This window comes from Anneissia japonica, unplaced genomic scaffold (assembly GCF_011630105.1).
Source record: "Anneissia japonica isolate Jap-2015-1 unplaced genomic scaffold, ASM1163010v1 scaffold2707_len876726_cov182, whole genome shotgun sequence".
In the NCBI taxonomy this organism is placed as follows: Eukaryota; Metazoa; Echinodermata; class Crinoidea; order Comatulida; family Comatulidae; genus Anneissia; species Anneissia japonica.
Window position 1 is genome coordinate 47,398 of NW_022723260.1, and position 14,493 is coordinate 61,890.

Sequence of the window (14,493 nt, forward strand, 5' to 3'; positions counted from 1 at the left end):
GTAATAAAATAGGGTCTAGACGAAATTTAAACCATCTCCTTATTTGTAATGTTTAAGGCGTACTTACCATACAGAATATGACTTTACTATATATATGCGCACTATCTTCAGTAAAACGAAAAAAAAAGAAAAACGATATTCCATTTTCCCGTAAATTATTATGTAAATTAAGGTGCTCTATAAGCCTATGTTATAGAATAATTTACCCTTGGTTTTTAATAAATTAAGACTAAAAGAGAGGAATAGATCTAAAATACTGACTGAAAATTCTAATAATCATCAACGTCACGATGTCATTAGTGAATTGGGCGCCATTTTGTAGTTGCATGAGCGCTAGATAGTATTGCACCACATTACCGAACACGTCTATTGAAACAGGAATCATATAATATTACAATTTTCCATTTCTCAATTAATAACTTTTTTCTATTTCATCATTTTGAATCTAATATGCCTATTATAATAAGAGTTCAGATTTTTTTTTTATTTCATAGACTAGTAATTTTTTTATAGGCCTAAAATCAAAAAGACCTAATGATGTATGATTAGTGATTTTGAATTAGCTTTCGAAAATCCATAGCGTCTTTTTTATCTAGATCAATTTTTTCAGGGGCAGATCCAAATAAGAAATATTATATGGGTAGGGGCAATATTAAACACGTTTCACAATATCTGACTACCTAAAAAAGGCTGTAATACTAGGTGGAAGTTTCATTATCCTTTAAACAGACATTTGTTACAATACATAAAAAGTCAAAGCAAAATGGTTCTGTGCTAAATGAAAATTTAGCTTTTTAAAGAACAAACAATGAATTTACTAATGATTTTACAATGCTTTTTTTTTCTTTCCATAAGATGTGTATAAGAGACAGGTGTATATATATGTATATATATATATGTATGTATATATACAATATATAATATATATAAATATATATATACACTATATATATACAATATATATAAAATCAGCAGAAAAAAAGTAATAAACTTTCTTCAGAAGGTCACTACACTGACTTTTTTTTTTTTTTAATTCAGGAGCATTGTGGGTATTCCAAATGAGATTTGGGAATTTCCAGTTTGTGACGTTGAAATCAGTATCCCTAGCATTCGCGCATTGATACTATTAAATCGTCTGCATTGTAATCAATTTTGGGTTGGGTTTTTCTTCAAACGTAAATCTTACCCGAACCGACTGGATCATCGTGTTTTTATTTTATTTATTCTCCCTATTTTAATTCAAGGTACGTATTTATTTTAAATGGATAGTTTGACAATTACATATACAGTACTGTGAAAATTAAAATAATTTTAGTTGATAGATCAATAAAAACTGAACATTAATTGATAATATTTCCGCCTTACTTCGGATAGGCCTAGGACGGAATTATCACGAGTGTCTGCTGTTGAATTGAATTGGTATGGCCTACCAAAATTATAAGAACGTTAGTTTCATTACGATGTTAATAATGATAATAATATCAATCATATCACAGTACATTGTTATAAAAGTAATAAAATAGGGTCTAGACGAAATTTAAACCATCTCCTTATTTGTAATGTTTAAGGCGTACTTACCATACAGAATATGACTTTACTATATATATGCGCACTATCTTCAGTAAAACGAAAAAAAAAGAAAAACGATATTCCATTTTCCCGTAAATTATTATGTAAATTAAGGTGCTCTATAAGCCTATGTTATAGAATAATTTACCCTTGGTTTTTAATAAATTAAGACTAAAAGAGAGGAATAGATCTAAAATACTGACTGAAAATTCTAATAATCATCAACGTCACGATGTCATTAGTGAATTGGGCGCCATTTTGTAGTTGCATGAGCGCTAGATAGTATTGCACCACATTACCGAACACGTCTATTGAAACAGGAATCATATAATATTACAATTTTCCATTTCTCAATTAATAACTTTTTTCTATTTCATCATTTTGAATCTAATATGCCTATTATAATAAGAGTTCAGATTTTTTTTTTATTTCATAGACTAGTAATTTTTTTATAGGCCTAAAATCAAAAAGACCTAATGATGTATGATTAGTGATTTTGAATTAGCTTTCGAAAATCCATAGCGTCTTTTTTATCTAGATCAATTTTTTCAGGGGCAGATCCAAATAAGAAATATTATATGGGTAGGGGCAATATTAAACACGTTTCACAATATCTGACTACCTAAAAAAGGCTGTAATACTAGGTGGAAGTTTCATTATCCTTTAAACAGACATTTGTTACAATACATAAAAAGTCAAAGCAAAATGGTTCTGTGCTAAATGAAAATTTAGCTTTTTAAAGAACAAACAATGAATTTACTAATGATTTTACAATGCTTTTTTTTTCTTTCCATACCATCGACAAGTGTCATTGTAACGAATGCGTACGTTCAAATAAATAAATTGTGTTGATACTGTAATAATAGGACTGTATAAACCATATTAGATATACTTGTTCATCATTCAAAGATTTAAAAATTAAGAGATACAACAGGTTTGGAAAAGGTTAGTTGGCTTTTGGATAGAGTGACTTAACCGTAGGCCCAGGGGAAGACATCGCCTCCATTTTGAACAAGAAGTTTGACAAATTAGGTTATCATAGATGATTGAAAAGTGAAACAAATTCTAGAATGATAGCATGAAAGGATAGGCCCAGTCTATAATGGAAGATTAGGGCCCATACACAGGGAAAGTTCAAGAAAAGCATGGTTAATTACAAAATTTACATAGGGTTTCCAGTTACCATAAATGGATTAGAATTTAAAATTCCAATCCCAAATTCTACAATTAGAAGACTATTTTTTCATTTAACATAATGAAATAACAAATGAAATTTAATAATTTTGATTTAAATTACTTTGCCATACTTAAATTGGTAGCTTCCATACCGACATGCTTTGGTTCAATATGAAATAAGCAGCTCCAGAGAACAGTCTTGCAATATCAATTTTTTTACAAAACCGCGTAAGAAGCTCTCTGAACTGCATATGCGCTAGAGTCGAATCTCACTATAAAGCTTTTTTTACGAATACATAGTAAAATCAATATTTTTTATGTAAGCTTCCGTACACTTTCAGAGAGGAAAGGTAACCTAGATAAGTATTTTATTTTTACTGCCAGGGTGGCTTATATAGCTGGAGCTGATTGATTGACACTCGGAAAATGCTGTTACCTAAAAAATTTAACGAAATAAAAGGAATCCTATATTATATTTCAGATATGGCACTTGTAGTCGGACCTCGGACAACACCACTATTGACACCACACAACCTTCTCATTAATTCAATTAACAAAGTCGATGTAGATACAGTAGTTAATTCGTTAACAAAATGGTCACAAGTAGGGTCAAAACAATTGAAAGAGTATATAAATACAGCAATATGTGGTCGCTGGAAAGACGTTGATCCAGTCGTTGTTCAGGAAGAATTAAAAAAGGCGCTTGTCGAATCCCGTCGTCAACAGGAGTGGAAGGATCCAAATCAGAGAGTAAACCCATCGTTCACTGAAGCATTAGAGGCATTGATGAATATCAGTTACAGAAAAAATGCCCCCAAGGAATCGGTTTGCAAATTTACTGAAGTAGGTATTCACATCCAAGGGTTAGTCAGGCAGTTAATAAAAATGGATCAGCTTCTGGAAAACTTCAAATGCTTCAAATCGACACGAGAAAAGTGCCATAATCTTCTCCAAAAAATAAGGAATTTGGGATTAGAAGATTTACCCAACAAAGAAATGCATAAAAAATTCAAGAAATCTAAGCTTGATAAGGCATACGCCTTACTCTTCAGTGTTGTCCCAATAATTATGGATATCATTGAACAAATTGTTGAAATCATTTGCTCTGAAATACCAAACGCAGATTTGACAGAAGAGGAGGTTAATGAATGGGCCAACAAAGCAAAGAAGCAAGTCGGTGAAGAACACACTGTGCATGTTATATGTGATCATTATTTTTGGCATATTAATGGTAACGATACTTCATTTTTTTGTAATATTTTTAATTTATGCAGGAAATTTTAGTATGGAAAATTGAATTCTATTTAATTGCTTTTTTTTAAATTCTTGTCTTAATTAATGACAATTAATGACAATTAAAATGACACATTTCCAGTATCTTTTGCTGGTCCTTAAAATTAGCTGGTAATCAATATAAAGACTTTTGTAGTTACTGTAAATCGATCTGTTTCTTCTTGGAAGTTTTATATTATCTTTTTATATGGATATTCAAAATTATAATTGATTTCTAAGGGCTCCCTATTTTTTTGGGTAGACAGTACATCATTAAAATACAAAGAATCTGATTCCACTAGGTCCCTCCATGCTAACATTTACATAATTTATATAGAAGATATTGTATTTAAATATGCCTAATTGTGAATTTAGTGAAGTTTTAAGACTATTTTTGTCTTTGCTAAATCCAATGATTATTATAAAAATATCTTGGGCATTCTCTACACCCCTGGTTCTTAATAAGCTCAATCGGCTAAATTGTTAGTAGTCACTGTGTGTGCAATGAACCGTAAAGATCTCTTGGTCCCCGGTCCAATTTCCATCGCTGCTCTCCTTGTATTGCTGGAGGGCTGAAATACAAGTTTTCGGATGAGACGTTTAAGCCGTTGGTCCCTTGTGCATCATGGCCTATGTGCACGTTAAAGAACGCAGTACACTCTTCGGAAAAGTGTCGGTGATTGTCTCCCAGTGTGCTGTCCAATCACTACCAGAAGACCCCACTAGAAATACTCTTCTTTCATGAGTTATCTTTGGTGTTTACACCGAATAAATTCAATCCAATCCCATTTTTTGAAGGGTCAAATTATTTTTAGAGTTAATCTCACGGGTCAGATATAAATGCTTCCGAGTGACCCAACATTAGGTGGACGTGTCATTAGTTTAGCAGTCGTTAGTCAACTTTTGTGGGTCATTTTATCAATGTAATTGATCACAATACAAAAACCTACCATACCCTTCTAGTCTCGAATTATTATTATTTTTTTAAGTACGGAACGATTTCCGCATGTACGCAGCACGCATACCGAAATGTATGTTTATGGGCACTGTCTTTGTTACACAAATTTTTATTACAACTGTAAAGTAAAGAGTGCTATTAACGAATCTCAGTGAACAGAACAAAACACACTGATGGAACCTGACGGCATAGAAGTCGTATAATTATGGAGGTATAAAATCAGATAGGCCTAATGCTACTATAGACTACTGTATAAGGGCTATTATTGACGAAACACAGTGATGAAAACAAAACACAAAGACAGAACATGGCGAGTCCCCGTATGACTTGCATTATTCTGGAGGACAATCAAAATGCAATTTTATAATCACAGTTCTTTAGTGTTTTTTTTTTGTCTAATTTTCATCATCATGTAAAATTAAGTACGGATGTTATTGACGATAAATTGCAAAATAACCTAAATTTTGTTGTGTTTACCATGGGTCTCAAATCAGGTACGGATCAGGACTCTGCATTCATTACAAGTTTAACATGTCTATGACTTTTACTTCTCCTTGGCTGCTATGTCAAATTTAGCAGAGCTAATAACACTACCAATCTTGGTAGATTTTTATAGTTTTATTTACAGAGGTTAATTTGAGAACTGTGTGGTGTAACCCCTACATCAAACTCGTGCTTTTTGCTTGTTTGAAGCACACAGTGAAGAATAGGACTACGGAAAGCACCCAGTGATCGAGTCTTGGCGCTATTTATTATATTTATGGCCTATCATCTTGTTGATGTTCAAAACATCCCCGGGCCCATTACCCAGGGGTTGCATGTTTGTCTTTACTTTATTGAAAATGTATTATCGAACTTTTAATATATTTAAACACATGTTTTTATTATTTTGTTTTCCCTCACGGCCAAATTAAATTGCCTTACTTGCGAGCCAACCCGCCTATATTAAGAACCAAGGCTCTATATAAACAAATCTCAATAAAAGTACAATTCCTGAAATAACAATTTCATTTCAACCAAAATTGCATTCACTATAGGACAATGCTTAATATACGTTTACATCCACCGTTTTTCAGTAAATCCTTTGGATAACGAAAGAGAAGAAATAAACAGGTTGACGAGACTACTGGAAGCAAGGACAAAAGGTAATGCCGATTATGTACAGTTATTGGCTTTCGAATTCAGTTCAAGCGAAATCAACTTTTATATAACACATCTCGTCTCTTTTCTATTTAGAAAATCAAGATCTGCATTTGGCTTTGAAGAAAAGTGATGCAGGTAAGGTTGATCCTATTCATTGCCTTTTAATAATTACTTCACACATTTATGTCTTTTTGTCTGCTTTATTGAATGTTCCTTATCAATAATTTATGTAATTTTGTGTTTTTACTGTATAAACTATTCGCCAGTTTTGAGTTGCTTTGTTTAGTACCAGTCTGTACTTAACTATGTCATTTCAACGGAATTGAATTTCATTCACTATAGAAGAATGTTTAATATACTTTCATATCTACCATTACGTATTTCACATCTTCGTTATGCACTTTTGATGACCAAACAAAAGAAATCAACAGATTGAGTTTACATGACGAAATAACCAGAGGCAACTGCCAATTAAGTCTAATTAGTTTTGTTTTTTTGTTTTTTTCAATTCAGTTTCAAATAATTTTAAATAACGAATCTCTTTTCTTTTCGATTTAGAAAACCAAGATCTTCAGTTAGCTTTGAAGAAACACAATTCAGGTAAGAGTTATCATATTCATCTACTTCAACAATCCTTCACAGGTTTATGTCTTTTTCATGCTTTATATGTTCCTTATCATTGATTTATGTATTTTCGTTTTCATTGCATAAACAATTCACCAGACTGGTGATTACATTTTTTTGTTTTTGTAAACTGTGATCATAAAAAATGAATTAAATTAAACCAAGATTAAGATTTGCATGTTGACTTAAATTTATAGACTAATTAGCAAGATGACATTAATTACCTTGTTTTATTTTACCATGACCTGATTTGTTAATTTGAAATTGTTAATTTTACTTTCATTTCCTTTCTAATATATATATATATATTTTTATTTTCTACTTCATTTAGGAGCAGAGTGTAGTTCTGAGACCCCAAAACATGAGTCAGGTATACCATATAATGAGTTGGATGCGTTATTAGGTTTATGCCGCCAAAAAGTGGGGCAATGCAATATGGTAACGCAGTTAGAAACTAATTATTCCACAGAGAATTTTGCATACGGAGTGTTTGATAGCAGAGGGGGAAATTTGAGCGTTGAGAATGGTGATATTAATTTGTTTATTCCACAAGGTGCAATTTCATCACCAAAACAGGAAATCTATATTTATATAGACCCAAAGGCACGCTTTTTGAAAGGAAATCAAGGTATGGAAAGTCAGGTGAAGACTCGGGTAGCACCAATCGTTACCTGTGGCCCGCCAGGAACCTCCTTCCTTAGCCACGTTGTCCTAACCTTTCCCCACAATGCAGTAGAAGAGGAGAAATGGCAATTCACTGCTATGCGCTCAGAGGGAGACAGACATTCCGGTGAGTGGCAAAATATAGATGACGTTGAAGATGATGATAGCATTTTTATCGTCGACGATGGCTTCTGTACGGTTATGGTGAGACATTTTACCCGTTTTACCATAACAAATTCAACATTTTAAAAAAGTTGTTGAAATTTTAATCTGAAATACAGGGGAACTTACTTTGTTAAGCGACCGCACGCGAGGCTGGAAAATATTTATAACAAAAAGATAAATATAAAGAAAAATCCCTCAGTTTCATGCAATGTGCAATCTTCAAGCCTGAGTGAATGATCTGCAGGAATGGTATATATAGAATATATAGACCCATTTAGTATAAATAAATGGAATAAATAGACCCATATATTCCAATCAGTTGATATTTTTTATAGAGGAAAATAGAAATATTTGCGCTGCATAATTTATATTGAGTAAATGAATACTAAATTACAATTTTTAATTGAATTTCACTAATTTGTCTATACTGCTCCCGGTTCTGTATCCTATTAGGTATTAAACAAAAACTAGGCTAAATAAATAACATACAGATAATATTTTAAAATCTGAAACGATATTTTTTTAAAGTATTAGAATGTTTTATAGGTTTTTCAGTTTCATTATGCTTTATTTTGATTGGAATATCCTTTTAGATAAAACCAAAAATTCTTACTCTTTTTTTAACGTAAACAGTTTCGGTGACTCCTAGTAACCATCGCCAGTATGAATGTGGCTTGGTTGGTTAATACTACCATGGAGGAAATATATGAAGATATATTATTTTCTTCAGACGATGTACGTTACCACCAGCAGTTTTCAAAATAAAACCTATAGAGATAAGCAAAACAAATGAAAACATGAACTATGATGAAGGTGCATACCATCTGTCCCGTATATAAATATCCCCTTCTCTCGACTTTCCATTCAAGAGGTGGGACGGGATCTACTTTGAAAACTAGTGGCGCCAATCAACGTGCATCGACTGAACAAAGTAGTAACAAATCAAACCAAACCACATTTGTGCTGACGACGGTAACTGGTAGCCAGTGAAACTGTTTAATTACGTATAAAAAAGTACCCTAAGCATTTTTGGTTTTATCTAAAAGGAAAATAAAATCAAAACGAAACAAAATATTGAGGTTTTAGGTACATTATACTCATGATATAGTAAAGTAAATAAAGCAATATAGGTGACAGGAAGGTTTTACGATATTTGAAAATATTCATATGATTAACACTTTTTGTGTAGCCCTATGTTTTATGACTACTAGCCTATCATGGAGGTTTGTTTGATGATTAGCTTTATTGTAGAGGAGTTAACTCTAATAGGTGTTATCAAGGACTTTCAACTGTACAGATAAAAATCTTTTAATCTGTGACAATAAATGTTCCTTTTTTTATGCCACCATATAGGCCCATAATAAGGCCTAGACAAAAATGTTTTTTTTTTTAAATTCGTTAATACAGTTGCGTGTGTAGTCAAAATAGCTTAAATCACAAACAAGCAAATACTGTACTAAAAATGGTTGTTACTATCATAGAGGTTTTAAAGTGATTAGCTTCATTTTAGAAGACTTAGCTTAGATTTCACTTTGATTGAGTCAATGACTTTCATAAAAAAAAGTTCTTGATTGTGACAAAGTAACAATCATTGTTTGTATGCCACTAATACAGGGATTTTTTTTCTTTTTATTATCAATGCGTTGAATATATTTTATATTGATATGTGTAGTCAAATGGTTGATGAAAAAGATCCCAAAGACAGATTCAAACTTGACTTTTACGTATAGTCGAAAGACTTATATACAGTATTTAATACTGTATTCAATGCATGGTACTGGTGAGGATGAAGATAATGATGACGATGGTGTTGATAATGTTGTTGTTGATGATGATGATTTGATAGCAATGTTGGTAATGTTTTATGATGATCAAGATGGCCATGATTATTTATTGTATATGTTGTAAACTGATGATGATGACAACAATGATATTGATAATGATAGTCAAATTATGATCTGATGACAGCGAGGGTCATGATGATCATGAATTCTGCATTATTTTATCCAAGGATGTATTTAATACCTTTTTGCTTCATCGTATATGGTATAAGAGTTTATAAAAATTAAGATACCATATATTCACAGCTATCTACCTTGCATATTTGTCGTGATATTTTGTTTTAAAATTCATCAACATAAATATTTAACACTCTCAATTTACAGTTTACATGGAAGCTCTCGGATTACAATTGTTATACAGTATTGCATTATCAGTCCGTAATATAGATTGTCAGTTAAAAAAACGTTTTGTCTTAAAATATATTGCAGCCAAGAATATCAGAAATACAAAAAATCCACTTATAATTTTGAATCCCTCATTTAAAACAACCAACTAAGTATGATTTAATTCCAACAAGAAACAAATCGAAGAAAAATTTCAGATGAACTGATTACCATGCCAATTTAGGAACCTATGCAAATGAATATTGTTAAATTTTTTTTCTGACTCAGATTTTTAGTAAGGCTGACCCCAAAAAGGATACTGGTCCGGACGGGATTGGAGGAAAGATCTTGAAGCTAGCAGCCCCTAATATTTCAAAACCTCTCTCTCACATCATTGATAACATCATCAATAAAAGAACTTTCCCAGAAATTTGGAAACACTCAATTGTCACACCTATTCACAAATCTGGTGATATCAACGTCCTCAACAATTACAGACCTATTTCCATATTATCCAACATATCAAAAATCATCGAAAAAATACTTCACAACTTTATCAACATCTCACAACACATAATATTTTATGCCCAAGTCAATCTGGTTTCAGATCTGGTTTCTCTACGCTCACAGCAATGACCAATACCTTAAATAACTGGTATATGAACATTGACAAAGGTTTATACACAGGGACCGTGTTTATCGATCTCCGCAAGGCTTTTGATCTTGTCGACCATCAAATTCTCGTCAATAAACTCTCTAGCTTTGGTATCTTCCACTCATCTTCTCAATTAATCAAATCCTATCTTTCAAACCGCTCTCAGTGTGTCAAAATCGAATCATTTATTTCTACTGCTAATAGAGTTTCAATGGGGATTCCACAAGGCTCTCTCATTGGACCCCTCCTCTTTACCTTATTTATAAATGATCTCCCACTTTCTATTAAACATTCTACAATTGACATGTACGCAGATGACACAATAATATACTACTCATCATTATCACCTCATACTATCGAAAGCAAACTTAACCAAGATCTCTCTCATATTCACAATTGGCTAAGAGAAAACAAACCAATAATGAACTGTAAAAAGACATCATCAATGCTCATTGAAACACAGAAAACTTAAACAACACAATAACATTCATCTTACATACAATGGAACCCCCATCTTACAAACTTGAAAACACCAACATTTAGGTATTTACATCGACCATAATTTAAATTTTTCTACTTACATTAATCAACTTCGCTCTAAACTCAGTTTTGCAATATCAATATTAGCACGCGCACGACAATTCATAGATAAACATACATCAACACTCATTTACAACACGATAATTCTACCACATATTGATTATTGCTGTAGTGTGTGGGGAGCCAGGTCTGAAACCAATATTGACCGAATACAGGTCATGCAAAACAAAGCTTTTCTCATCATTCTTAACGCTCATCCACTCACCCCACGAATCAACATTTACAACACCCTCAACCTACATACAGTGAAAGATCGTATACACTTTCAACTGGGCTGTCTGGCTTTTAGATCTGCCAACGGTCTCGCCCCGGACTATTTAACTCAAATCTTGCCAGAGTTCCCACAAGACGTACCCGCAATGCTACCCGGGGGTGTTTTATAACTCCGTTCCCCAAAACGGAGACCTTCAGGGACAGTTTTATCTACAAAGCTCCAAAATTTTTTAATTCTCTACCATATGAAATTCGAAATGCATCTTCTGTAATCTTATTTAAAAAAATGATAAAGAAATATCTTAGACCCAAAGAAAAATCTATACGGAACTGTCCCTGAAGCTCACAATTTTTTTAATACCATTTTAAAAAAATACATTTTTTAATGCATTTTAAATGCTTTTTTAATGCTTTTAAATCTTTGTACATGCATGCTTTCCTTTTTCTATTTATATCTCTATATATATTTACATTAACTTTGCCTTGCCGTTGTTTTGTATTTTGCTGCTTTTTTACGCGAGGGCCCCATGATTGTCAGCTAACCGCTGTTTTGGGTTACCCTCGGTAAATAAAGTTTAATAAAATAAAAATAAATAAATTTAAAAAAAAAACAGTATAAGCTGCTATTGAAATGTAGGCCCTGGATGTGTGCTTCAAAAGGCTGAACGATTCTTTATACAACATATAAATTCTTCCATAAATTGGTCTTTGGTTTAGAAGATGTTAGTGATCACAGCAAGTTATCATCAGCTGTAACAAAAATGCGCACTGGGTACAAAATGACATTGCGTTTATGTTTATGCAATAGGTATTAACTTTAGATAAAATAATAGATAAAACTTATAATTGTTGATATTTTGCGTTTATATCCAAGATTAAAATGATGGTTAGAGGAATTAATGAAATAATGCAATACAGCACTGACCCATACATTTTCACCACAAATGAATAGAATTTCTCTGAAAAAAATTAACTATTATGTCAAATTCACCAGGAAATACCTGTTATTTCAAGGAATGAGGTGACATATTAAAAATTACAAGCCAGAAAGAAAAACATAAATCCCTGAAAAAAACAGTGTAATGTGATTAGTCTTCTCTTTTTCTATTTAAATTTAGATGTGTTTTTTAATTTTTAAAACTTATTTTTAGTATTATTACATTATATTCTGCATTAATTTATACAATTAACATAAGTGTGAAAAACGAGGGGCTAACATTATATGTATATACACATACATACACACTCCCACACACATATATACATATATATATATATATATATATATATATATACATATATATATACTTTATAATACATATAAACACATTTATACACATACACCCACCAATAATAATAATAATAATAATAATAACAATTATAATTATAATAATAATAATAATAATAATAATTATTATTATTATTAAAACAACAATAGCAGCAGCAACAGCAACAACAAAAACAAAAACAACAACAAAACAACAACAAAAACAACAACAAAACAAAAACAACAACAAAAACAACAACAACAACAACTACAACAACTACAACAACAACTACAACTACAACTACAACTACAATTACAACTACAACTACAAACACAACTACAACTACAACTACAACAACTACAACTACAACTACAACAACAAGTACTATCGAATTCGCCGACAATTTATTTTTCTGATGTTGTGATTGATGTCGACAAATGTTTTGTTTTGTGGAGGACTGGGTAGTCGTCATGGAAAGTCGTTATTTATAAATACCCATACATGCAGACACACTTTCAATATATTAATCATGCAATACAAGATTCTGCCAAAAAATATTAAATACAGGCCTATAATAAACACATGTTCATTTATATTTTTATTAAATATTTTAGTACTAAGAAAATCATAAGCGACTGTAATAACTAAAGCAATACAAAAAGGCGATTTTTTAAATTGGTACAAACTGATATAAAAAGGAAGACAAGATACAAAATACCAGGTGTGACTTTACTGCAAATTTAAGGAAAAATTGAAATGTACAATATACTTTAAAGTATTAATATTTTAAATGTTTGAAAATTCACCAGAACACGACGTATTACAAAAATAAACAGTAAAGTTTAAATATACAAGTGGAGGACACATTACAATATTAATTGGTAGGTATCTTTTATTCATCCGTATAAAATTCAAAATATAGCAGCACAGGATGAACTACAGTTTGAATGTACGGTACAAATTAATCAAATCAATAAATTAATGGGTACTGTATATACAATTCAATAAATGAGAAATAAATTAGGTTAGCTATATACAAATTGAATTTAAAAAAAAACCTGATTGATTATCTGTTTATATATACATTAGATACATAGAATGAAAAAGTAAAATAATAAGGAAATGTACATCAAAATAGATAATCATGCACTTAAAAAACTAAATATTCATTAATAAATAATAATTATGTAACAAAATTGCACAAAATTGTAATACAATAACAAAATAAATAAGTCAAAATAAAATATCGATGGTGCACAAGAACATATATACGTCACATAAATACCGTCTTAAAAGTTATTACTTGGGGCAGGGGGTTGGGTTTGTTCAGACTTTAGGCAATGAACTGGGAGTTGGGAGTTTGAAGTTAAAAGCATTTCATGTAAAATAAAACAAAAATAAAGCGACATGTATACTGACAAAAGCATTCCTTAATAAACGACAGAATAGAATTTCGAATATTTTGATGAAGATTATTATTAATTTTTTTTAAGTGACTAAGCATTTTTAAGTATCAGCAAACATAATTAAATTCATCATAAAGTTATTCTTCTCCTTTGTCTCCCTTTCCATCTTCTTCCCATTCTTCTTCTTATTTGTCTTGTTTAGCAAGGGATTAGCCAAACTTATTTGACGAACAATATAAACTGTTAAAAATATAGTAACTGTCTATAACATCACCTAGGCCTATTATTTTATAAATAGGTTTTATTTATTAACGATCTTAATTATTTTTTCATAGAACGTTGGTAACAGAAATAAGCTAATTTCATTTGTTCCCAGTGATGTGCCAGGATCTGCACAACGGGGAGGGGGAGGGAGCTAGGCGATCGAAGTTAGCCTCACTTGGCTGGGAGACCAGCCGCCTAGAGGCCACCGGGGATGGGGATACGGATATTTGACGAATTTTGGTGAATTTTTATTAGTTATTTTGCCTGAAATCCGTAAACCTCAAGGTTGCTTCCCCAATCAAGATGTATTCCAATCATCATGAGGATATCCAAACGAGCATTTCCATTTTTA

General features: G+C 31.6%; 1 protein-coding gene across 1 annotated transcript; it reads left to right on the plus strand.

The window, feature by feature from the left end:
* The first annotated feature begins 1,155 nt into the window (after window positions 1-1,155).
* On the plus strand, window positions 1,156-9,660 carry LOC117112182. Its single transcript, XM_033255262.1, has 6 exons — window positions 1,156-1,244; window positions 3,227-3,976; window positions 6,052-6,120; window positions 6,212-6,253; window positions 6,677-6,718; window positions 7,074-9,660. Exons 2-6 carry the CDS (start codon window positions 3,229-3,231, stop codon window positions 7,652-7,654), a joined length of 1,482 nt encoding a protein of 493 aa, XP_033111153.1. The 5' UTR covers window positions 1,156-1,244; window positions 3,227-3,228; the 3' UTR covers window positions 7,655-9,660.
* Window positions 9,661-14,493: the final 4,833 nt, after the last annotated feature.